The sequence below is a fragment of the Rhopilema esculentum genome, chromosome 7 (assembly GCF_057945365.1).
Source record: "Rhopilema esculentum isolate cy_ngs chromosome 7, ASM5794536v1, whole genome shotgun sequence".
NCBI lineage: Eukaryota > Metazoa > Cnidaria > Scyphozoa > Rhizostomeae > Rhizostomatidae > Rhopilema > Rhopilema esculentum.
The window spans coordinates 2,691,162-2,717,982 of NC_142821.1; the positions used below are offsets into that span (position 1 = coordinate 2,691,162).

A 26,821-nucleotide genomic window follows, 5' to 3' on the forward strand; every position below is an offset into this window, starting at 1 on the left:
ATAGCTCACTGTACGATCACTGTACGCCACCAGAAATTATTTACCACTCCCACAGGTAGTATCTCTGTTATTTTTCCGTTTGCAAACCGAGGCTGAAGCCAGCAGAGTGCTTTGCTTTCCCACAATGCTCAATTATTGGACCTCTTCTACTCATTTGTCATTGTGACCTTTCGTTCAAGCATTCCTTTATCAATTAAGGTCTAACTTCTATTTTTCACATTCATAGTACTTTTCATATATCCACCTCTTTTTAACTGCTTCTTTGTTATCTGTCTGTAATTCCTTTTTTTCTTCATACAAAACATATTTCTTCTTTTTTATCGTGACGATCCTCCTTCTGAAGCTTAAGGCAAAAAATATTGTGTATTATAGTGCTGTTTCTATTCCCTGCTTGTGAAAGCGAGTTTTTTCACGATCGTTCATCTTTGATGATATTCTGTCCGTTTTAAACCTGACCCCAACGTCCCTCTCTACGCCCTAAAGGCAATCGACAGATTCTGATGCTAAAGTAGATAAAACCATTTGTCAATCAACAATTGGCCAATCAGCGAGCGTTTTACTACTCACACACTTGGTGATTGGCTAATTTTGATTGACAGTAGTAGTAGGTGCAATGCTATTACCACAAACAACGCAAAATGTTGCTTGGCGAGTTACACAACCGCATAAAAACCACCCCTGCAACTTGCGCGGATAAGCTGTTTTTGCGCCATAGAGTGCTCCTACACACTTAGGTTCCAGTCGACAGAGTTCCAGAATCACTATTTGCACCATCACATTGCAACGTCAAAATCAGTTTGGTTGACTTTTCCGTACACATCGGGCCATTTTCTTCACAGGTACGTTGTGTTTTGTTTTATTTTCTCTCACTAATATTGCTATTAAAAATCAACTTCTTCCAAAAACACTTTATTTAATCAAGAAAAGATGATTTTCACAAAAAGGATAAATAAATTGTTATGAGATCTTCAAAGATTCGAAACTGCTTAATTAAGGAAATGTGCTATGACATAGTTTAGTTAGTTATGTTACAATACACTTCCTTCATGTAAAGGATTTTCCCCTTTTTAAAGGTATGACATGTTGCTGCTATCTTGAATGCCTGGTTATCGCTCTGCATCATGATTCACCCTTATCAGGTACAGCATGCATTGTATTACTTTATTCGTAATATATAACTCAGTTCATTGATATGAGCCAGCCATCCATCTATTTAAAAATTTCGACCAACCATGTTTACAGAACACACGTTTTTCAGTTTACTTGTATAATATTTTACATTTCTAGGCATATCAATCATTTATTTATCTGTGTACTTACCTTAGATATGAGTTGATCGATGTAAGTTGATTACCTCTGTTGCAATACCAATGCAACCTGGAAGAACTGTTTAAGTGCGTATACAGTTTTACGTCGCGTACACACTTTGAAACATGCAACAAACTCAAAGGTCAAGCAGTATGTAACTTGTAAAAACTGCAGTACCGGTATCAATTATCTTTTCAATACACGGTTGATCCCAGCCTTTTACATGTGTACACGGATGATGCTCTTTCGTATGCCAGATCTGCTTTATCTGACGGGGGTCCTGCTATTATTTATGAGCCTCAGATTAGTTGAAACTAGTTAAGATACCCGATGATATCATAATCCAGATCCCCCGTCATTTTCGTGTGTTGGTAACAAGATAAGCTGAAACAGGCAGACAAGCAATTTGTTTGGTAGTTGGTATGAAAGTTTATTGACTTCTGATATGTATTGGATAAAGAGTTTCATAGTGTTGTTGATTCTTATTCAACAAATAGGTAAGAAGATATTTAACTGCTATAAAGATTCTGCTTACTTTTTAAAGTGCTTTGATGCTTGCTTACCACCATATGAAAATTCATTGGATAGGCCTTAGTTCTTTTTTGAATGGTTTTTTTTCGCTCACCAAAGAGACTCCATAACCGAAATGCTTGTTTCAACTTCGAAGAAATTTTTTTGAAATAAGTAGTTAGTTTTTGTTTCATTCATAAACATTGCAAAAGTAGCGAAAATCACCATAACTAAAACGGATTTTTACTATTTTAAGCCAGACGTTTTTTATGAGCATCAATTTATTTTATCTGATACGTCCATTGCAGTCGTCTTCTAGGCCAGCCAGCTGTTTAGTTTCCTTTTATGAAAATTATCAAGCAGAATCGACGCTTATTCCTATGGCACTCTTTTTTAGGTTGTGAAGATAAGTATGTGCAACTTGGAGATCCTAAAGATCCCGATAGTGGTTACGTGATTGCCTGTTTGCCTAACAAAGAGTGTCGACTCACGAAAGATGTCAGTGGAGATCAAATCTTCGCCGTGGAAGAAACGGCCGTAGGAGAAAATGATGTTTTGCCTATTTTAAGGAACAATGCAATATCTTTGCGTTCATTAAAATTTCCGGGTTACTATATGGTGGAACGCATCAAGAATGAAAGGACTATGATTATGTACTGTACTGATCTCAGCAGCTTCAGTATCATCAATGTTTTTCAAGCAAAGAGTTCTTCTTTTCTAATCGACCAGCTAAAGATGGCCTGTATCTTCATGACGCTTTTAATCAGCATTGATCTTGCAAGCATTCTCATCTTATCAGACCATTTTGTTATCAAGAAACTCACACGATGGCTTGAGTGATATCTCTTTTTAAACATTCATTTTCTATATGGTTGTGGCGGATCATCTTCTCAGTGAACCATCTTTGACGTATTAGGTAAACCTACGTTATTGCGAATCTGCTCGACTTGTGCGCCGTGCGATTGAATTGAAATCCTTCCGAAAAGCTGAACAAAGAAAATGAATGTCACAATATGGTTATCCTCAATGTCTTGGTCTATGGAAAAACGTGATTCAATTTAGGCTCAACCTGATGGTATTTACAGATTCTCCAGGACATTTCTTCACTGAAGGTAAGTTTCTATTCTGTTATGTATTTTAATAACTTTAGGCTGGACGACGTCCCCAGGACAGTTTTTTGAGTGTATGCTCTTTTCTTTGGTTGAGAAAGTATCTCTCTAAAGCATGCATGGTAGCAGAGCTAGCAGCAAATGCAGTAGCTGTAAATTTGTTTGTTTATTTGCTCTATTAGACTTAATAAGAAGAGGTGTTTCTCGATAATAGCCAAACTGGTGTCCCTATCACCTGCGAAATCATATTGTTCTTGTTGCCCTGTAAACTATACAATATGTTTACACGGTCGGTTGCTTTACTATCACGCCCGCGATGGGAATGATCCTGATTTATAGCAAATCATATCATATTTGTTTTCCATTTCAATTTGTAGTGATATCCTTGAAATTAAGCCCCCAGTTGCCTTCGTCTCCCCAAACAAAGTATTTCGCTCTCTACTTAAATTTACGAAAAATACCTATAGCTTACATGCCATTACTTTTGGGATGCACTGGATATCTAGTCTTTGTTTTGTGCTTTTCATACTGCGAAACGCTGGTAAGTTCCATTTTGAATGTATTCCAGCTAAATATATGTTGGAGCAGGTGAATGTTTGTATATTTTTAAGTCTTGCGGTTACCTGAAGATAACAATCATCACCGCTGATTCATTGATTCTTGTTTCTTTAATTGACAAAAAAGAACGGTGTTATGTTTTTCAAGTTCTAAGTAGCGTTGTCATTTTTTATATTCGTATTCCAACTCAGAATTGGGAAGCAGAAACAGATTAATCTTTGTTAATCATTTAAAATTGTAGTTAAAGAATCTTATTGGAAATGATTCTTTTCGATCTAGTTTCTGTTTAATGAGTAGGAAGGCGAGCTTATTGTGTCGGATGGTCTTTTCAGTGTTGAATTTTTGGGTTTCTAAAAGTAACTCCTTAGGATTTGGTAATAAAGAAACCTTGAAGAAATTCTTAACATTTAAATCATAAACAAAAGTTAAGAAACTGTGCTAATTAAAGCTTGGTTACTTATTAGAAAAAAGTGTAAATAGTAATAGATGAGATGAAGAATACCGTAATGCCTCGAATAAGCGCCCGGGCGCTTATTTAGTTTTTTGAGCCTCCAGTGTAGGCGCTTATTCGAGGGAGGCGCTTAATCGAGGGGGCGCTTATTTAAAAAGTAGATTTGGATGCAAATTGTGCTCATCATAAATCTTTCGTGTTGAATTGTTTTCCAATTATGTTTTCGTTGGAAATTCAAATGAGCGCCCATTTCTGAAGGTTGAAGGATGGGCGCTTATTCGAGGGGTGGGCGCTTATTCGAGGGGGCGTTTATTCAATAACTTTGGCTCTAGGGTGGGCGCTTATTCGAGGAGGGCTCTCTTGTTCGAGGCATTACGGTATATATGGGTAACATGCGCCTTTTAAACGTTGCTATGACTGGGTGAGCAAAATAACTCCTTTGTGTTCCTAAAATTTAAAAATTGTACTAGAAACTATGTTTTTCATTTATGTGTTTTTTCTAGTTTGCGGAGACAAGCTTGTTAAGTTAGTCGATCCAGAAAACCCAACAAGTGGATCTGCGATAACATGCAGGCCTCAGGATGGTTGCGCTATCACTAAAAAGCATGATGGTGACCATATATTCAAATTAAAGGAAACTGCCGTAGGAGAAAATGACGTCTACCCGATTCTACGAGATAATGCAATCTCATTTGAATCTGTAAAATTCCCAGGCTACTACATGGTGGAGCGCATTAAGAATGGCAAAAAGCTGATTATGTTGGATACTATCAACTCCAACTCAAAAGCAGATAGTAAGTTTTGACTGGCATTAAGTAAGAATTGAGTTACCTTATACGCTCCTATATAGCGTAAGAATAACCTAAGCTGTACTTAGGTACCTTTCAATTCAGGGCCTCCATATGGGAATTGGATTTTTGTTGTATTGCCACCTTTTTGAAAAATTAAGTTCCAGGTCAGGTTTTTGAGAAATGCATTTCCCCCAAGTCACGGTCCCGCAGAAAAGGCTAAGGTACGATTCCCCTCCCAAGCTGCGATCCCCCCCCCCCCCCCCCTCCTAGCTGCCATCCGTTAGAAAGAGCGACAATATGTCACGATAGTAAAGGAAGTGCTCTTCTTGTTTAAAGTTGTACTAGTTTTGCCAATTTGACAACTTCGCTGTTTCAAGCTGCGGTCCATACTTCTAACAGGCTAACATTCATCTTTTTTCTTTTAGGAAAATCAGCGACATTTATTAAACATTCCAAGGTTTCCACTGACAGTTATGTGTTCCAAGTCGCTGGTAGATATTACAACTTTATTTGTAATGTAGCAAAGTCCCAAGGTGGCCATCTTTACACAGGGATTGATGATGACTCAAAGTCTTTTGCGGACCTATGCTCTTACGATATGATTGACATCAAAGAAGACGAGGTGAAAGGCCAGCCACAGACGGGGGCTGGCGACAAAGCTAATGGTATGCATCATATGTAAAGTCAAAACTGAATTGCAAATGGCACGAAGACAAAGTCATTTTGCAAAGCAAGTAGTTTTAAAGCTGCAATAAAAGGGGTAAGAAGCCTTGGCCCCCTATATTTTTAGCCTTGGCCCCCTCTCCCCACTTTCAAATTCGTGGCGCGGGCCCTGATCTAGCCTTTGTGTCTAACAGTTGATCTGAATACCGACTTGCTTCTAATTTCTTCTGCTTCTCTATGATTTCTTAATAGTCAAGAAAATGCAAGTCTTCTTGGCTGAACATTCTCTTGAAGGAGTGTCATGCTTTCTTTTGATAACGTATTCAATTCTGTCAACTTAGTGAACTACATCAGCTGTAAAACTTGAACCATCACTTTTTCAATCATAATTCTGGTGTTTGCTGACTACAAAATGATCAGACTGCAAAGTTCGCAATAACTACGGAGCACAGCTCTGACGAAATTCTCAAAGGTGAAGAAACGGAGCAGGCTCCAGCCATAGTGACCATTTTCTGTGTAATAATTAACCGCTCATACTTTCCTGTTCATCCGTTGGGCCGCTAGTCCGCTCTTCCGCACGTCCGTTAGTTTGCTCATCTTTATTAGTTTATCAATGTGTGGCGCGGGGAGGGTTTACACAATGATAACACTTGAATTTATATTTCTTTTCTACTTCTTCTTCAATTTCCACAAAAACTCAAAATTTATTTCGACCGTAACAAAATCGAAAAATGAATCCTTTCACACTCAAATATGCAACTTCTATTCCCTGCTTGTGAAAGTGAGTTTTTTCACAATCGTACATCCTTGATGATATTCTCTCCGTTTTAAACTTGACCCCAACGTCCCTCTCTACGCCCTAAAGGCAATCGACAGATTCTGATGCTAAAGTAGATAAAACCATTTGTCAATCAACAATTGGCCAATCAGCGAGCGTTTTACTACTCACACACTTGGTGATTGGCTAATTTTGATTGACAGTAGTTCCATTAAAGGTGCAATGCTAACGTTTTACCACTCACACGCTTAGTGATTGGCTAATGTTGACTGACAGAAGCTCCATTAAAGGTGCAATGCAAAATGTTCCTTGGCGAGTTACCGCATAAAAACCATCCTTGCACCTTGCGCGGAAAAGCTGTTTTTGCGCCATAGTGTGCTCCTACACACTTGGGTTCCAGTCGATAGAGTTCCAGAATCACTATTTGCATCATCACATTGCAACGTCAAAATGAGTTTGGCTGACTTTTCCGTACACATCGGGCCATTTTCTTCACAGGTACGTTGTGTTTTGTTTTATTTTCTCTCACTAATATTGCTATTAAAAATCAACTTCTTTCAAAAACACTTTATTTAATCAAGAAAAGATGATTTTCACAATAAGGATAAATAAATTGTTATGAGATCTTCAAAGATTCGAAACTGCTTAATTAAGGAAATGTGCTATGACATAGTTTAGTTAGTTATGTTACAATACACTTCCTTCGTGTAAAGGATTTTCCCCTTCTTAAAGGTATGACATGTTGCTGCTATCTTGAATGCCTGGTTACCGCTCTGCATCATGATTCACCCTTATCAGGTACAGCATGCGTTGTATTACTTTATTTGTAATATATAACTCATTTCATTGATATGAGCCAGCCATCCATCTATTTAAAAATTTCGACCAACCATGTTTACAGAACACACGTTTTTCAGTTTACTTGTATAATATTTTACATTTCTAGGCATATCAATCATTTATTAATCTGTGTACTTACCTTAGATATGAGTTGTTCGATGTAAGTTGATTATCTCTGTTGCAATACCAATGTTGCAATACCAATGCAACCTGGAAGAACTGTTTAAGTGCGTATACAGTTCTACGTCGCGTACACACTTTGAAACATGCAACAAACTCAAAGGTCAAGCAGTATGTAACTTGTAAAAACTGCAGTACCGGTATCATTTATCTTTTCACTACACGGTTGATGCCAGCTTTTTACATGTGTACACGGTCTGATGCTCTTTCGTATGCCAGATCTGCTTTATCTGACGGGGGTCCTGCTATAATTTATGATGCTCAGATTGGTAGAAACTAGTTAAGATACCCGATGATATCATAATCCAGATCCCCCGTCATTTTCGTGTGTTGGTATCAAGATAAGCTGAAACAGGCAGACAAGCAATTTGTTTGGTAGTTGGTATGAAAGTTTATTGACTTCTGATATGTATTGGATAAAGAGTTTCATAGTGTTGTTGATTGTTATTCAACAAATAGGTAAGAAGACATTTAACTGCTATAAAGGTTCTGCTTACTTTTTAAAGTCCTTTGATGCTTGCTTACCACCATATGAAAATCCATTGGATAGGCCTTAGTTTTTCTTAAATGCCTTTTTTCGCTCACCGAAGAGGCTGCAAAACTGAAATGCTAGTTTCATCTTCGAAGACATTGCTATAAATAAATAGTTAATTTTTGTTTTATTCATAAACAGTTTAAACTTGATGCATTAAGGCAACATTGCAAAATTAACCAAAAATCACCTTAACTGGAACTGATTTTTGTTATTTTAAGCCAGAAATGTTTTTATAAGCATCATTTTGCTTTACCTGATACGGCCATTGCAGTCCTCTTCTTGGCCTGCTGTTTAGTTACCATTGTGAAGATTATCAAACAGAATCGACGCTTATTCATATGGCACTCCTTTTTAGGTTGTGAAGATAAGTATGTGCAACTTGGAGATCCTAAAGATCCCGATAGTGGTTACGTGATTGCCTGTTTGCCTAACAAAGAGTGTCGACTCACGAAAGATGTCAGTGGAGATCAAATCTTCGCCGTGGAAGAAACAGCTGTAGGAGAAAATGATGTTTTGCCTATTTTAAGGAACAATGCAATATCTTTGCGTTCATTAAAATTTCCGGGTTACTATATGGTGGAACGCATCAAGAATGGAAAGAATATGATCATGTTGGATGTTGTTGACAAAAGTTCGAAAGCACACAGTAAGATTTTGCCATTTTTTATGCTGCTTGTCCGATTCTGATTTTTTTACTTTTCTTCATTCTTGCTACTTATTCCTCTTGTTATTTCATATTACGTTAAACTTTTGTTTGTTATCTTTAAAGGAAAAGCAGCCACGTTCATCCGTCACTACAAAGTTCGAACAAACAGCTATGTATTTCAAGTGGCAGGCCGTTACTACAACTTCATTTGCAATGAGCCTCTTTCAAAAGGAGGCAAAATTTACACGGGCATAGACGACGATACACGTTATTTTGCTGACCGCTGCTCTTTTGAGATTTTGGGGATTCCAGAAGACAAAGCCAAACAGCAAATTAAGAATCGGCCGGGTAAGGGTTTGTCCTATATCTTGCGGAGAAAGTATATTTCAATATTAGTTGATATATGATTTCTCTGCTTACTCGTGGATACCCTCTAGTCCGTGGAATCTTGCACTTTGTGACTGCTGTCTAATTTTAGTCGCAACTCCTGAATTATTTCTTTATTTCATTTCACATGTTTAAAGACGGTAGCCCTGCAGCAATGCCGATTTTCGAGGAGCCCTCTATTATAACTTTGTGTAACTTAGAGTCTTCTTGGGGTCTTGTATAACTTATAGGAAAAAGCTTTTGTATAAATGACTTTGGGTTCTACTGGGGGTACTGTCTTCTTTTATAGCATTGATTTTCTGGTCACCATCTTCCATTTCAGAATTCCTTCTTGAGAACAGCATGCCAATCACTAGGATCCCTGTTTTTATTGATCTGTGATGGTGGTGTAAAATTGAAGGAATTCTCGAAATAGGAAATCATGATTGGTGTGTGATACACCACTTGTGTTTTGACGAATAATGAATATGTAGTTTTCAAGATCATCATTGAGAATACCACGCAATCATCGGTCACCAAAACAGCCACACTTTTCTTTGTCTTCTAGTCGCCTTCTTCTCGTTCAATTGTGACTGCATTAATCAGTTGTATGCACTGCTCTCAGCGGCTTCAGTCTCAGCAATGTTTCACAAGCAAAGAGTTCCTCTTTTTAAATCGATCAGCTAATGATGGCATGTATCTTCACTTTCATGACGCTTTCAATCATCATTGATCTTGCAAGCATTCTCATCATAACAAACAATTTTGTTATCAAGAAACTCACACGATGGCTTGAGTGATATCTCTTTTTAAACATTCATCTTCGATAAGATTGTGGCGGATCATCTTCTCAGTGAACCATCTTTGACGTATTAGGTAAACCTACGTTATTGCGAATCTGCTCGACTCGTGCGCCGTGCGAATGAATTGTTAAAAATCACACGTGGCGCAAGTTTTTGAAAACCTTCCGAAAAGCTGAACAGAGAAAATGAATGTCACAAGATGGTTATTCTCAGTGTCTTGGTCTATAGAAAAAATGTAAATCAATTTGAGCTTAACCTGGTGGATCAATTTGAGCTCAACCTGGTTGCAGATTCTCCAGGACATTTCTTCACTGAGGGTAAGTTTTATCCAGTAATGTATATTAATCACCTTGGGCTGGGCGACATCCCCAGGACAGTTTTTGAGGGTATGCATTTTTCTTTGGTTAAGAAAATATTCCTCTAAAGCATGCTTGGAATCACCGGTAAAGAAACCTTGATAGTTCACGTTTTTTCTAATAAGTGGCATTTACCCACCCAAACCCAGTATGGTCATGCCAACGTCCAGAAAATGTTACAGTCACACGATCAACAACCGTGAGAAAGCAGTCATTTAAAAAGCAGCTTAGATGCCACATCCATGTCTCACCAAGTTTCCATTATGATTCTGATGAAGTATTCATATCTTTATGGTATTGCCCAGAGGAAGGATGAGTACTTTTCAAAAACAATCTAAAACAATCTAAAACAAACTAAAGCAATCTAAAACATTCTAAAACAAACTCTAAGCATTTTTCTTTAACTTGCGTTTTTAGAAGGGCATGTATTTTACCTTTTCATAATGATTAGAGAAAATGGAAAGCCTGGTTTGTAACATTGCTCCAATGTTCAATTCAGTATTCTTAACCAAAGGTTTAAATTGGGAAAAACAAATGGCTAAATTTAAAGTATGTTGCGGACTTACCGGGTTACTAGCACGCAGACCTCCATGATAGAAGCCTCTAACGAGCATCCCTTGTAGCTACATTTTGGTTTTGTAGAATGTTCTGTTCTTGCATCATTTTCCAACAAAACGATGCCCTTTTTTCATAAGTCCTGAGTTTCATCTTGCTAGTTGTATTTCAGAGCTAGCAGCAAATGCAGTAGCTGTAAATTTGTATGTTTACTTGCTCTATTAGACTTAATTAAAAGAAGTGTTTCTCGATAATAGCCAAACTGGTGTCCCTATCACCTGTGAAATCGTATTGTACTTGTTGCCCTGTAACCCATACAATGAGTTTACACGGTTGGTTGTTTTACTATCATGCCCGCAAAGGGGGGTGATCCTTCTTGATAGCAAATCATTTCAAATTCGTTTTCCAATTCAATTCGTAGTGAAATTCTTGAAATGGAGCCCCCGGTTTGCCTTCATCTCCCCAAACAAAGTATTTCGCTCTGTACTTAAATTAACGAAAAATACCTATAGCTTACATGCTTTTACTTTTAGGATGCAGTGGATATCTAGTCTTTGTTTTGTGCTTTTCATACTGCGAAACGCTGGTAAGTTCTACGTATTTGATTTTTTTGTAACGCGAAAAATTGTTTTGTAATGATTTTTTGTTTTTAAATATTTTGAACGTATTCCAGCTAAATATATGTTTGAGCAGGTGAATGTTTGTTTGTTTTTAAGTCTTGCGGTTACCTGAAGATAACAATCATCACCGCTGATTCTTGATTCTTTAATTGACAAAAAATAACGGTGTTATTCAAGTTCTAAGCTAGCGTTGTCATTTTTTATATTCGTATTTGCCAAAAAAGGAGAATAGAATTTGAATTTCATGCTAAAATTAATATGTGTCAAAAATTTCATGTTGTTTGGAAACACAGGTCACGAATTACGCCGTTTTCAAAATTTAGAAATGCTTTCACTGCAGTAGCAAATTCCAGTTAAATCTTTAAAAATATATTAATATTAAATAAAAAGTTGTATCTCTTAAATGAACAGTCATAACAACACTGATTTTTCAGTTTAGGCCTTTTTCAAAATAAATTGAAATCTGAGGTCCATTTTTGGCAAATGTCTGTGGATAGAGAGCTTCAGAATAGATGGCGCCAACTCAGAATTGGGAAGCAGAAACAGATTAATCTTTGTTTATCATTTAAGATTTTAGTTAAAGAATCTTATTGGAAATGATTCTTTTCGATCTAGTTTCTGTTTAATTAGTGGGAAGACGAGCTTATTGTGTCAGATGGTCTTTTTAGTGTTATCTCGTGTTGAACTTTTTGGTTTCTAAAAGTAACTGCTTAGGATTTGGTAATAAAGAAACCTTGAAGAAATTCTTAACATTTAAATCATTAATAAAAATTAAGAAACTGTGCTAATTAAAGCTTGGTTACTTATTAGAAAAAAGTGTAAATAGTAATAGATGAGATGAAGAATATATATGGGCAACATGCACCTTTTAAACGTTGCTATGACTGGGTAAGTAAAATAACTCCTTTGTGTTCAAAAATTTCAAAATTTTACTAGAGACTATGTTTTTCTTGTTCGTGTTTTTTCTAGTTTGCGGAGACAAGCTGGTTAAGTTAGTCGATCCAGAAAACCCAACAAGTGGATCTGCGATAACATGCAGGCCTCGGGATGGTTGCGCTATCACTAAAAAGCATGATGGTGACCATATATTCAAATTAAAGGAAACTGCCGTAGGAGAAAATGACATCTACCCGATTTTTCGAGATAATGCAATCTCGTTTGAATCTGTAAAATTCCCAGGCTACTACATGGTGGAGCGCATTAAGAATGGCAAAAAGCTGATTATGTTGGATACTATTAACTCCAACTCAAAAGCAGATAGTAAGTTTTGACTGGCATTAAGTAAGAATTGAGTTACCTTATACGCTCCTATATAGCGTAAGAATGGCAAAAAGCTGATTATGTTGGATACTATCAACTCCAACTCAAAAGCAGATAGTAAGTTTTGACTGGCATTAAGTAAGAATTGAGTTACCTTATACGCTCCTATATAGCGTAAGAATGGCAAAAAGCTGATTATGTTGGATACTATCAACTCCAACTCAAAAGCAGATAGTAAGTTTTGACTGGCATTAAGTAAGAATTGAGTTACCTTATACGCTCCTATATAGCGTAAGAATGGCAAAAAGCTGATTATGTTGGATACTATCAACTCCAACTCAAAAGCAGATAGTAAGTTTTGACTGGCATTAAGTAAGAATTGAGTTACCTTATACGCTCCTATATAGCGTAAGAATGGCAAAAAGCTGATTATGTTGGACACTATTAATTCCAACTCAAAAGCAGATAGTAAGTTTTGACTGGCATTAAGTAAGAATTGAGTTACCTTATACCCTCTTATATAGCGTAAAAATAACCTAAGCCGTACCTAGGTACCTTTCAATTCAGGGCCTCCATATGGGAATTGGATTTTTGTTGTATTGCCATCTTCTTGAATAATTTAATTCCACATCAGGTTTTTGAGAAATGCATTTCCCCCCAAGTCATGGTCCCGTAGAAAAGGCTAAGGTACGATTCCCCTCCCAAGCTGTGATCCCTTTAAAAGGGTTATAATATGATTTTCCCTCCCCCCAGCTGTGATCCTTTAGAAAGGCCTATAGTTTTATCTATGACCATGACAACAAACCAAAACTCAGATTTTGGGATAGTTGGAGGATCATGGTAGCCAGCCAACCTTCTGATAGAAGATGGTACCTGATGATGATAGTGTGATAGTCCCTTTCCCTGGCTGCCATTCCTTAGAAAGAGCGACTATATGTCACGATAGTAAAGGAAGTGTTCTTCTTGTTTAAAGTTGTACTAGTTTTGCCAATTTGACAACTTCGCTGTTTCAAGCTGCGGTCCATACTTCTAACAGGCTAACATTCATCTTTTTTCTTCTAGGAAAATCAGCGACATTTATTCAACATTTCAAGGTTTCCACTCACAGTTATGTATTCCAAGTCGCTGGTAGATATTACAACTTTATTTGCAATATAGCAATATCCAAAGGTGGCCAGCTTTACACAGGGATTGATGATGACTCGAAGTATTTTGCGGACCGATGCTCTTACGATATGATTGACATCAAAGACGACGAGGTGAAAGGCAAGCCACAGACGGGGGCTGGCAACAAAGCTAATGGTATGCATCATATGTAAAGTCGAATCTGAATTGCAAATGGCACGAAGACAAAGCCATTCACTCTCGTTCAGTCTGATTCTTTCTTCACACTTTCGGTCTTTTGCTTGTATGTGAGGAGAACCTACAAAAATGCTTTTTAACAATCCGAATAACTTGCATCGTCAGCGTATCTACAGGTTCCGCAGTACCGCACTTTTTGCGAAGCAAGAAGTTTTAAAGCTGCAATAAAAGGGGTAAGAAGCCTTGGCTCCCTATATTTTTAGCCTTGGCCCCTTCTCCTCACTTTCAAATTCGTGGCGCGGGCCCTGATCTAGCCTCTGTTTCGGAATTGAGTCTTACAGATGATCTGAATACCGACTTGCTTTTAATTTCTTCTGCTTCTCTATGATTGCTTAATAGTCAAGAAAATGCAAATCTTCTTGGCTGAACATTCTCTTGAAGAAGTGCCATGCTTTCTTTTGATAACGTATTCAATCTTGTTAACTTAATGAACTACAACAGCTATAAAACTTGAAACATCACTTTTTCAATCATTGTTCTGAAGACTGCTGACACAAAATCATCAGACTGCAAAAGTTCGCAATAACTACAGAACACAGCTCTGACGGAATGCTTAAAGGTGAAGAAACGGAGCAGGCTCCAGCCATAGTGACAATTTTCTGTGTAATAATTAACCGCTTATGCTTTCCTGTTCATCCGTTGGGCCGCTAGTCCGCACTTCCGCACGTCCGTTAGTCCGCTCATCTTTATAAGTTTATCATTGCATCACTTTGTTTTATGTATTTCTATAGTGTCTATCTATTTAACGTGAAGTAAACAAATTTTGCCCAATTTGTCAGGAAACTGTCATGATATATGAGGTTTTGTGCACTGGATGGTATCTGCTCTGGATTTTCTTCCAAGGTCAAATGCCTTTTTTGTAGTCTCGCAGTCTTTTTTTGGTGTGGCAATAAAAGTTATTACTGTTTACCAGTGTATAGTATCTCTAGACAAAAACCTACAACTTTGATTGTTTGATGGTTTCAAGTTGTAACTGTAAATGTAAAGTAGATGTATCTAATACTGTAGCTGTTGAACCCAGCGTTACTACCTGATAAGTACCACAAGTCAAGTCTGTTTCATAGTCATTTCCAATTTCTTACGTTTATGGAGGCCTATTTTCACGGCCTTTATTTAGAATTCCGTTAGCTTTAAAAATGTTTAAGATAGTGTCACATCAACATGTCAATATTTGCTGACAAGAAGAAACAACCGAATATAAACTACTCCCGTTGTGCCAAAATATATTTTAAAAAAGGTAGTTTTCGATATTTTCATGTAACTTGCCTTCCAGATTCCTCCACGAAATTTTTCGATAAACTTAATCCATATGCTTGACCAAATGTAAAAATTTACTTTCTATACATGTATTTTCTTTTTACAGTTCATTTTCTATACTTTCATTTTTAATTTTAGGAAAAATCCTGGATAGCAATGAAGTTGTATCAAGTCTAGAAATATAGATATTATTGATTAACGGCTTGGGTGGATAGAATCGTGCGCAGAAAATTGAGCGCGCTATAAATTTGCGCGCCAAAAATCTCACGTCATAAAATCATACGTCATTGAATCGCACGCCGTGAGCTTACGCGCCAAAAATAACATGCGAGAGAATCTAACTACGAGTAGAAACTAACTACGAGAAATCATCAGGATGTTCGCACCCGTTGGGAGTCCTTTTATGTTTATGGGTCAGCAAGTGACTGAGTGCTTCGCTTAACGACCCCCTCCTGTTCATTTTTCCAGCATTCGAACCCTGATAATTTTTCTTCATCCATTAATATGCAGTGTTTACCATAATTCATGTAGCTAGATAAATATGGAAGAACTTGTTCTGTACTCTCATCTTTTCTTCATTTCTCAAATAACTATCAAAAGTGAACAATATTACTGTATATTCCCAGTAGTTTGATTTGCAAAAGTTATTTCATATTCAAATATGCATTTCAACTACTTGAATTGTCTTAGAAATTGTTTCAGATTTTCTTTTTGACATTTTTCAATCGAGCTATTTAGTACCTCAATTTTGGCCTGTCTTCAAAACAAAGCGTTCCTGATTTTTGGGATATTGATCCTGTCACCAAAAATAAAGTTTTAAGGATTATGATTTTTTTAACAGCAAAAATTAATCGCAGAATGCCATCATTTATGTCTCGACTATCAACTGAATTGTCAATTTTTGTTTCTTTTTACTGAGATTTTTCAATTTTGTCAGCAGGTGGTGGTGGTGCTGGCGGTCTTCCTGGGAGCGGGGGCAAGGGCGATGGCGGGAAAGGCAACTTCGTCAAACTTTTCATCCCTGGCCCCCCTGGAATTCGCCCAACTCTTGGTCTCAAGGCTGATTTATTTCAAAAGGTTAGAGTTGGAATGCCACCTGATCAGTTCATCATCAAATCTCCCGGGCTGAACGGCGTTGAAGGAACATATTCATTTGAATCAGCAAAGTATCCCATGTTTTACCTTCAAAGAATTGGCAGGGACATCTATCTTGAAGCACTGAAAAGGAACCAAGATTTCTGTATGAGCCTACGTGTTTGCCTTTTTCTTTAATAATTTGCCCTCTTTTGACAATATTTGTCTTAAGTTGCCTTCTACTTTTGCTCTCTCATCCTCATTTTTTATCAGAAACACTTTATATAATTTCCAAGAAATGTAATTTTCTATAGTTGTAGAAATTCTGCAGGAAAAATTTACTGCAGTATATGTTCCAAACCTAAGAGACCCCACTGCAAGTTGAAAGCAAATTTTCTTGTAGATAATCTGAGTATTGCTATCAGAGTCCAGGGCTGTCAGTCCCATGTGAAGCTTTCCGTTTTGAGAATTCATGCTTAACTAGAATTGTACCTTTCTGCAATGATTGAATGAGCTAGTTTAAAATCTGAATGTTAAAACTTTAAATAAGTTCTTGAAATCGTCGTTAACATCCGGTTATAATTGATAAACAACCATTGCTAGCTACCTCTTCTAGGTTTCATCATTTCCTTTTTGCAAAAAGAAGAAATTTCACTTGAAATATCATAACCTCCTTATACTAACATAATCATAACAATCATAACATAATCTGGTATATGTTCACCATTTTTCAGAGTATTTTAGTACATATATAACATGTTTAAATAGATATGGGATTCTTTCAATTTCTCTTTTGGGTAAATTTCAGATGCCTCTGCTACATTCAAGGCTACACCATACATAAACAAGAAAAATCGTTATTTTGTCAGCCCGTACAGCCAACCAGAATGGTTTCTTGGCCATTTACATGTTCCTCCATTTTATGTACGTGCTATGTACAACAACAACACTGCTGAGTTCGACTTAGATGTCTCCTGGATATTCAAGTACCAAAAGCAGAAAGAGCTATTCGGGTTAGGCACACACCACGATTTATTCCGCGCTCTTATCAAGCTACTCTCTCTTGTCCACGGTCCTCTAACTGCAAGTCAAGAATCAGCTATTTTCCAAGCTCTTCATGGGAACACCGACTTGACAGAACTCGGTAACTCGACAGCAATCATGCAGCTGTTGCAGTCTCAACACAATAGCTTGCTGCTTTCACAACTGGCCACAATCAACGGACTCCAAGGAGTTAAACCCGTCATACCACCAGCAGCTGATGCCTCAGCGCTTAGTGATGCCACAACTGCTGCCGGATCAGTTGCAGGTGCTACAGCAGGGTCTGCCGCGGGTACTAATACCGGTGGTGCTGGTGGCACATCAGGTGGCACATCAGTTGGTACATCGGGTGGTACATCGGGTGGTTCGGTTACAGACAAAGTTAAAACTGGTGAGATGGCTTTCTCTAACTATATGTATCAGAGATCTCGTGAACAAGTTTTTAGCCATTTGATATAAGCCGACTTTCAAAGACCTTTTATATGTTGCACGTGCGTTTTAAAGATTAGGTGGCAAATTTTACTTGCATCCGGGCCAGTGAAAGTTGTAAATGTTAAGCTTGATGCCCTTTTAAAATAGTTTTGCAAGAATTAAAGAAAACCATTGCACAAATAGAAAAACACTTACCCACTGATTTATCTACAGCAATACTTTTGTAATTTTTGATATTTTGCTTCCAGTCCAAACACTGACTGACGTTAAACGAAAACCACTTCGATTATGCTATCTTCTTAGATGATTCTTAGAAATAGTAACAGCTACATAAGATCTCATATTGCATCTGTATAAATCTAGCCGATTCCTGTCAGTGTTTAGTTAAGTTCACACATGTGACAGGTCAGTAAAGTAGTGTCTGAAAACCTACTTGAATAAACTCGCTAGTGATTCTAAAACACAGTAAAGAAAGAATCTAGCCAATACAAAAAGTTATCTTTGAGGCGACATGTTTTTGGTCCGTTATATTTGATATGTAAGAATTTTTTGTCCATTTTATTTGACATGGAAGCATATTCGAGATCATTATGGTACCAGCCCTGAAATGGGCGAACATAGTGAAGACGGATAGTGAATAAAGTTTTCTTGATGTCATATTTGCCAAAAAGCTTACCCTGGCCTAATTCCAGTGTTTCAGCTCCTTCTTGCTATATATGACAACTAATTAATCGATATTTTTATCAATGCTCGTCATGTGTGCCATTAATATATTGAATACTCATATGATAAAGCGTTGATTTTTCTCTTAGACAATAAACCAGAAACTGAGGTCGTCGTAGAAAAATACGAGCCTTGGAGTGACTGGAGCTCGTGCAGTGCCCAGTGTGGAGCCGGACACCAAATTCGCGTCCGGCCATGCAAAGTTAATGCGCCAAGTTGCACACCTTTGCAGCAAAGTCAGTCTTGTGAAGCAGCAGCCCCCTGTCAACCAGCTGGAACAGTCCAAGGTAAGCTGGCGGTTTTCCAGTATTATCAATCGCTTGCTTTTTTGAGCACTATATTTTCCTCAATATTCCATATTTGCTCCAATATTCAAAGAAACCTTGCTGCTTACTATATTATATTATTATTGAAAATATTATTTGATCAAAGGTCGTTGAATTTGGGGTGTTAGAGGGTCAGAAACTAAGGAAAGAGGGAGAATACATGAAATATGTCGTTTTGGTAATATCATCTGGTTTTCTGTTGATGATTATTTCTTTTTAGCTGAGTATCAAAATCAGTGTACCTATTTAAATTTGAATAAACAAGCCCTAATGAAAATGGCCCGTCGTATCATTTATTGAAAGGTTCATATTATTTTTTCGTGATTTTAGTATTTTCATCAGAAAAGTAGATTATCAAAATTCTTTAGCTTCGAGTCAAAGTATCTGGCAGTTTAGTAGATATTTCTACATAGAGGCTTCTTCATAAATTCATACGCTAGACTTTTCGAGTAGATCTGTCATTTTTCTGTAACATGTTCTTACTTAATGGAATCAAGTAATTAATTGTAATCAAAACCATTCTTGAAATTTTTTCTAGCGAGCCCACAAGTCGTTCAAACAGTGCCACAGGTGGCTCAAGCTGTACCACCGGTAGTTCAGGCTGCTCCTGTTGCCCAGGCGACTGGAGGATGCCCTATGACTTGCGGTTACGATTGCAACCCTACCTCTTGCCCCCTATCCTGCTGCTCAAGTAGTCTCGTTAAGAAACATCACATTGCCAAAGTGAAGCATTTCAAACGGAAATTTGAAAGAGCCATCAAACATAGGGGACATCACAAGCAGTAATTGTTGTGGGCAACGAAAGGCGGAGACCTTCAACAAAGTCCTCTTTACAGGTTCTGATTCAATTTCTAGTTCTCCTAGCACAGAAAATTAACATGAAGGTTATAAGTCGTATTTGTAGTTGAGAAAACAGCAAGAAGTTTTTTATTCCAAATATGCTCGTTGCTAATATGTTTCGCAACTAAATTATACGCAGAGAGTAATAGCATAATGGCTGATAGATGATATTGCTAATTCTTAATTGTTATGAAGTGAAATTACGGTTTTTGTACTTAACGGGTAAAAGGAGTAATTGATTGTATGGTATTAATCAAACATTTTCAAAATATTGCGATTTTAAAATTTTAAAGTTTTAGGCCCATAAACAGCCCTTAGCATGTGTGAGCATGCTTTCAATTTTCTTCTATCCAAATCTTTAAAGCAAGCCCTGGAAAATTGCTTTTATTCTACCGTTAACTTTATTCAACCGTTGCCCTTTTAACCATCGCCGGAAAGACTTTCTAAATCCCAGAAAGTAAGCAGACTGTACCCTTGGAAGGGTTGTGTTATCAGAGCGGCCGTTGGTTGAGAACATTTGGAGCAAAAGGGGTTGTTAAGATGCCCCCTTTATCCTTTTTATATATCGTGTAGAAAAAACCAAATTTATAGAAAAGACTAGGTGAATTACCCTAGTGGCTAACTCTGGGATTTCCTCTTGAACTTTGAAAAAGGATATTCAAACAATCTTTTGGTGGTACAAAACTTGTAAATGGCTTTGAAAAAAGCAAACATTTAATAAACTAAAGCTTTTCGTCTGACCCTCTTCAGAGTTTAAAACGTCAGAACATAGATCGAAAACTCTACGCTAAGAAATATATATACCCAGTTGTGGATCGAAATAGGCCAATCAGAAACACGAGCACATGATTGTATAGGTTGACCAATCAGTGCCGCTTGCCTATTCTTAAGTTCTGTTATGTTCTGACGTTTTAAACTCTGGAGAGTGTCAGACGAAAAGCTTTAGTTAACTAAATGTTTATTTTTTTCAAAGCCAATTAAAAATGATATTCCTTTACTAAATGTATACAATGAATAATACTATATAAATACTAAATAGTATATTTCATGTAACCTAGTTATTAATTTGTGTACTAAGCAAATAATTAAATTCATCTGTATTGAGTTTTAATCAATAATTGTATGACTGTAAGTCAATTATATAATATTTTACATTATGCAGCCTTTGTCTTTTGTAATGCCTTTTTGCTGCAATGGGCTTAAAAGTTCTAAACTAAATTGGCAAGTTAATTTTAAGAAATACAGTTAAAGACTCTCAACAAAAATTACTACACTGACCATTTCACTTCACACGTCCTTTTTAAGTATAACACGACCTCCTTTGTAGTTATACTGCAAACCTCATTGATGATTCAAAAATCACACTTCTTTTCTTTTTTACTTTTGTATTATTACAAGCACCTTCACAAAAAGTATCCACTAACATTATACTAATAAACACAATTATATTTTCATCCTTTGTTATGGTACATTACATAAGAGCAAGTATTCGTGGAAGTTTCTGTTCCTTCCGTTTCAGTTTCATATGATTTAAAAATTCCACTACATAAAATGCAAAATTATACAAGTTAGATAAAATTTAATATAACATACGGAACTAATTAGCAGATACAATGAACGTACGGCTAAAAAGAGCAATTGGGTTCTTGTCTTTTTGCATTTTAAAGACTACTATTTCAAATTCTAAGACTATTATTAGTTGGATAAATAAACTTACATGGGATACTGGTTAAGGTACATTCATAAGAGTAAGTATTCATTAAAACTTCTATGTTAAGCCTATCATTGCTAATGAGGTTTAGTACCTAATAAATCCTTTGCAACGTCATCATGCATTGAAATAGTTTTTAGTTTCATTACACACAGCATCAGCGTTCGCTACGTTTTTGAGATATGCGTTGTTTGCTTCACCACCACCCCTCCCAAAGTTTCAGTTATTCCTTCCAAACGTAATTCATGATAGAGAAGATTGACTCCTGATTCAAGATATACTAGACAGTCAGTCAACCCTGCAGTAAAGGTATGATACTTCGTATCTTCATTTGATGCACTCTTTTTTATAAGAAGACTATAATTTTTCCAACCTCGATATTCTTAAGAAATTTCCGTTTAATTAAGCCTGAATATATTTATAAAGTATTTTTATTTATGCAAATCTGATGTGGTTTTCGTTGACTATCTCCCGCTCTGAATGCCAATTCTGAGATTTCCTGTTATGAACATCGCAAAACTTGCAACTGATGAAATAGAAGATACAAATACGCGAGTTGAGGACTATTCTTGTGATGTTCTTAAAAATTAGATGATTCTGAGCCTAAAAATTTTTATAAGCAATTTTCTTTTAGAACAGAGTATTAGCATTACGTCACAATACATACATCAACAGTAACAATATTTGCCTCCTCCCCTGACAAAGAGTGACAGGACTGACCACTAAAAATTTCGAAAAGAACATTAAAAAGTCTTGATATAAAAGAGAGAGAGGACACTCGAAAGAAAACTCTTCTTAACTGTTTGTCTCGTACGTTTTGGTCGTATCCAGTCAGCCCTAAATCCATGGTTGAAAAGCTTCTTTCTTCATTTTGAAATCCTCTTTATTTGGTTCAGTTCAAAATCTGCATTTGTTTTATAAACTATTTCACTTCTTTGTTTTTTGATATGTAAAATTCTTTTCTATTATTTTCTTATAGCTACCATAGTGTGTGTGTTTATGTCACTTATTAACTATGATGTCACTGATCTGAAAAGTGGTTTGTGTGTGAGAGCGAGGTCGAGCCAGTTGTTGTTGATTGTTATTTTCGCAGGATTGGTCCATTATTCATGTTGATTGTTGGAGACCTTTCTTTCGAAATATTTCAATATAATTCGTGCGTAAAACGCGCTGTCCACCTGCAAAACAAGAAAACAGCTCAACCTGCACCGAAGAACGAACGCATTGCCAAGAGCTTCACTGCAACAAGAGATTTTCCAAAGCACGACGACGTAAATAGAGGGTAGTATCACAGAATCAGTGGTAGTATTCAAAGGGAAGTGAAGATGAACCACGCCGAGGCACTCGTGTCAACAGATTGGTTGAACAAGAAACGAAACGAGCCTGATTTTCAGCAGAAATATAGAATCATAGATGCTTCGTGGGATCTTCCAAGCTCAAAAAGAAACTTCGTCGAGGAGCATAGGAGCAAGCGCATACCTGGCGCTAGATATTTCAGGTAGAAGTTTAGCTGACTCAACACACACCATCATGGGCCTATGCATAGGCTAGCGCTAGAAAGAAACTATTTTCATTTTGTCTAAATGTTAGAGGGCTTAAATCAGATTTCAAACAATCTTTTCATGATAAGTTGCTCCCTCGAATGTACCACGCAAGAATGCGTCGGTTTAATCTAACCTTCTTCTGCCATCCCTCTTGTTTTGATCTTTGTTGATTTAAGGGGGTGGGTACCGATTCATGAATAGACGTTCCTGCTGGCTTTCGTAAATTACAGTGTTTTCAGGGCTCTATTTTGATTTACGTTTCGTGTTTCTTTCTCGTATAAGCCACATATTTTTTGTTTAGTTTAAAACTTCTGAAGAAGGGACTCAAAACCACTCTGATAAAAAAGTATTTCAATGAGCAATGAATTGAGATTTTTATTTACCAGCCAAACGAAGATGGACTGTAAACCTGATTGAAACTTGATAAGCAAACTCAATTTGAACAAATTTATCAGCAAAACAAATGTTACCCAGGCTTTTTTCAAAGAAATGAAGGACCACAAAGCACATAACAGGTTTGGGGGAGGGGGCTAAAATATTTGGGAAGATCAACATGCTAAAAGCCAAAGACAGAATTAATATTTGTTTCATCTAATATACATTTTGGGAATTACAGGAAGACCAAGCCCCCCCCCCCCCTCATCAGTCCAGCTTCCATTGTCCCTACCTTTCAAACAGCTCCCCATTTATCTCAACACCTGCAAATTTTTAACTCTTGTTATAAAAAGTTTATTATGAAAATATTACAATATATTTTCCCATCTTTCATATGATGTAGTCTTTTGACGTAAAATTTCTTTAAATATAGAAGTATTCTGCTCTCCCTTCCTATTCTGAAACATTAAAATGAAACAAAATTATATGCCTTAGCCTTGCAGAATGCAGAGACAAGACATCAAAGCTACCAATGATGATTCCAAAGCCAGAGGATTTTGCAAAGTATGTCCATGACATTGCAGGTATTGAAAATAATCATCATATCATAATTTATGACAACAGTGAGAGATTTGGATTGTTTTCAGCACCAAGATGCTGGTACCTGTTTCGAGTCATGGGTCATAAATTTGTTCACATTCTTGATGGAGGTTTGCCAAAGTGGGTTAAAGATGGGTTCGAAGTTGCATCTGGTGACTACTCCAAGAATGAAGAGCTCCCAGGTAAGTTTTATACATCCATTCATATCTCCTATGTATTTTATATTTCAGGTCAAAAGAAAATAGTGCAGAAATTAAACTCTGTTTTGTATGAATAAGGCATTTCAATTAATTATTTGTCCCCTGATATTTAACATTTAGCAGCATAAAAACATTGCATTCAAAGATTATCAAATAAGCAGCTTGTTTTTATAAAATTTGTGTTGAATATTTCATGGTTGGCATAATTAATTTGCATAAATACATTGTCTTTGTAGCTGCATCAGCGACATATGAGGCAAAACTGAGGCCAGAACTTGTTCAACACTTTGATTTCATCAAAGCAAACAGCCAAAAAGATGATTCAGTGCAAGTTGTTGATGGGCGGCCTGAAGGCAGATTCAAAGGAGTGGCCCCAGAACCCAATCCTGCAATTCCAAGTGGACATTTTGCAAAGGCTATCAACGTCCCCTTTTTCCAGCTTTTTAATCGAGAGGTTAATGTAATGAAAAATCCATCAGAAATAGCTGATGCTTTCAAAGGTAAAGGTATCGATATTGACAAGCAGGTCATTTGTTCATGTGGTTCGGGTATAGCAGCATCAACTCTGGTATTTGGGCTGTATTATTCAAAGGGCATTGAAAGCCAGCTTTATGATGGCTCATGGGCTGAGTGGGCGACAACAGTTCCAGACCTCATAATCACAGAGAAGTAACAATTCAGCTAGAACAATAAGAGCTGTTTTTTAATTATAACCTTTGTGTTGAATTTTGTATCTTGGTAAAGACTTTCTGAATTTAGTTAGGATATTTATTCCTGTTTACAATAAATTTCACTATTTAATAAGGTGTACAATTAAATTTTGAACGAAAGCTCAGACGAAAGCTTAACATATATTGTCTGCAGTATTTAATTCTCTGTTCCAAATGGAGGTTCATAAAGATTTTGGTTAATGCGCATCTGATGACGAGAAGAAAGTTAAAAGAGGTGGAATGTAGGCGGGTTGTGGTTGTAAGAGATTTGGCAGAAGGCTATTTGTTATCCAAAAAACTTCCGTATTTCCATTTTCTGACACCTGGCGATTCATTGTACCTTGTACCTATGTCTGCCGATCTAAAATTTAGTCTATCCCATCATATTGTGATGTTATTTAGTGGAAATATACAATTTTCTTCGTTTACTTTAAAAATTATCCATCCATCCATTCTCCTTTAAAGCGGGTGTGTCGCAAAAAGGCTCGAAAATATACCCTCAGATTTTTCTTCTGTCGAAACCTAATTGAGGCGCCAGCCACTAGGCTCTGGGGGGAGAAAACAAACTTTTGGGACACGCCTTTTTTAACACCTGAAAACGCCCTCTTACCAACATGGAACGCCAATTTTACCTCGACCCACGACTAACTTTTAGTTACGTAGGTAAAGGCAGTTTGAAAATCATAGCATTACATCTTAAAAAGTTCTTTGGCAAAATTTTACCCCTCCCCCAACAATTTCTCTTCGAATTTAGACGAAATAAAAAATTTGTTGCGCCGAGAACTGGAGGCGTGTCCACACACATTACTGTCTAAAACCTGTAGAAAGGTGCAAGTTCTGGTTATCCCTAGAAAACCATCTTTACAAAATTTCCTTGCGCCATGACAGCCTTTATTAAACCCTATTACAATCTTATCATTTTGTCCCCTACACTGCAAACTCTGATTAAAATTCATTTTTATTGAGTTTTTATTGGAAAAGTATCAAAAGATCTTGTTGTGCTCTCAGCTAATAGCGGGAAATTTTCCTCAGAGTAAGATATGCATTTTCGTTACGACAAATCAGATGACTGTAAATGACATCACTCCAGTTGTATGTGAACCTGTTACATATCTTTAATATCATACAAGGACAGATGATTGTCCTGTCCTCTAAAGGCTTGGCTCTCCTTACGTACAGTAAGCATAGAATTAAATGAAAAAGCTTGTTATTTGCTTAGTAATTATACAGTTATTTGATGGTATTTGCGAGAAATGTTTTCTAGCATGCTTTAACGGAGTAAATAAGCTTCATTGATGGAAGGTGTTGGAGGAATTTCACCTCACCAGAGCATAACTACACTAAAGCGACATTTGTCAAACAAATTAATTTTAGCCACATTATCATCAGCCACAATCTTTTAGCTTTTAAAACCCATCCAAACAAAACGACTAAGTGTCTTTTAAGATGCCCGCAAAGAGTTTCCACATCATGAATCGAATTTACTATCTAAAGTGGGGAAGATATTGAGGGGCTAAAATTCCCCACAACCCTGTAAATTTCACCACTAATCAGAGCCGTCGCGAGGCAAGCCTTGTTAAGGGGGGGGGGGGTTGAATTACGAATTAACCTGATTAAAAAATAATTACCTGAAATTCTTTAGATGCTGACACGAACTTCTGCAATACATTTTGCCAATCTAACTCAATTGCATATAATTCGCAACTTCCATGTATACGATAATAACAGACTTTGATAATAGCTTTGTCAAAATGTTGTCAAATGTAAAACCACTTAAAAAGGAGTTTCAACCAAAGTGAGTTCGTAGGTTGTTCGCAGAAACGTACACGATAAATACGGCAAAAACTGTTCTCCAATTCTTTAATGTTTTACACTTCTGCAAGCTAGTGACAAGACCCACTGAGTTCGACAATCTTACAGCAAGACTGAATCTAACTACAAAACCACCCCTTTTATACCCCTATTAAGATGAACCTCAAGATAATAATTACATAATACAAACGCTGATGCAATTACAGTGCAATGGTGCAATTGCCACGTGATATTTTCCGTGTGGAGACCCTGTGTCGTAACATATATATCGGGATGGACAAATGATACAGTTACTACCCGAGGCGGCACGAAGAAGCAGAAATTTTTCGAATTTTAATGCTTCCAGTGCCGTGGAAAATGCTGTCTTTTAAGCAAATTTTACTGAAGCAATCCTCCAAATCATATTGAAAATCTTTTTTTTATACATGGATTGAACAGCAGTTAAAAACAACTGATACAATTTCGCCGTTGTCTTGAAAATACCC

General features: G+C 36.8%; 2 protein-coding genes across 14 annotated transcripts in view; both read left to right on the plus strand.

The window, feature by feature from the left end:
* LOC135683065 (uncharacterized) overlaps positions 1-20,541 on the plus strand; it is a 28,898-nt gene extending 8,357 nt beyond the window's left edge. For 2 of the 13 annotated variants that reach the window (XM_065198214.2, XM_065198212.2), the window contains exons 4-7: positions 15,889-16,188; positions 16,831-17,454; positions 18,308-18,505; positions 19,083-20,541. In XM_065198214.2, coding sequence (XP_065054286.2) covers positions 15,889-16,188; positions 16,831-17,454; positions 18,308-18,505; positions 19,083-19,330 — 1,370 coding nt within the window. In that variant the 3' untranslated portion in view covers positions 19,331-20,541. Of the gene's footprint in view, positions 1-1,688; positions 1,806-2,215; positions 3,469-4,439; positions 4,731-5,152; positions 5,393-6,762; positions 6,967-7,444; positions 7,648-8,078; positions 8,370-8,492; positions 8,718-9,728; positions 9,856-10,839; positions 11,036-12,038; positions 12,330-12,509; positions 12,681-13,391; positions 13,632-15,885; positions 16,189-16,830; positions 17,455-18,307; positions 18,506-19,082 lie in introns of those variants that run through there. The other 11 variants (XM_089109447.1, XM_065198211.2, XM_089109445.1 and 8 more) reach the window with 10 other exon arrangements.
* Positions 20,542-22,168: 1,627 nt separating this feature from the next.
* Positions 22,169-24,662, plus strand: LOC135683073 (3-mercaptopyruvate sulfurtransferase). Its single transcript, XM_065198224.2, has 3 exons — positions 22,169-22,593; positions 23,510-23,796; positions 24,051-24,662. Exons 1-3 carry the CDS (start codon positions 22,421-22,423, stop codon positions 24,485-24,487), a joined length of 897 nt encoding a protein of 298 aa, XP_065054296.2. The 5' UTR covers positions 22,169-22,420; the 3' UTR covers positions 24,488-24,662.
* Positions 24,663-26,821: the final 2,159 nt, after the last annotated feature.

Excerpts from the sequence above, each read along its gene's own strand:
- LOC135683073 (XM_065198224.2), top strand. The coding sequence starts at position 22,421 with ATGAACCACGCCGAGGCACTCGTGTCAACAGATTGGTTGAACAAGAAA. Across the intron at positions 22,594-23,509 it reads CCTGGCGCTAGATATTTCAG|CCTTGCAGAATGCAGAGACA; the intron begins GTAGAAGTTTAG and ends TATATGCCTTAG. Across the intron at positions 23,797-24,050 it reads CAAGAATGAAGAGCTCCCAG|CTGCATCAGCGACATATGAG; the intron begins GTAAGTTTTATA and ends TTGTCTTTGTAG.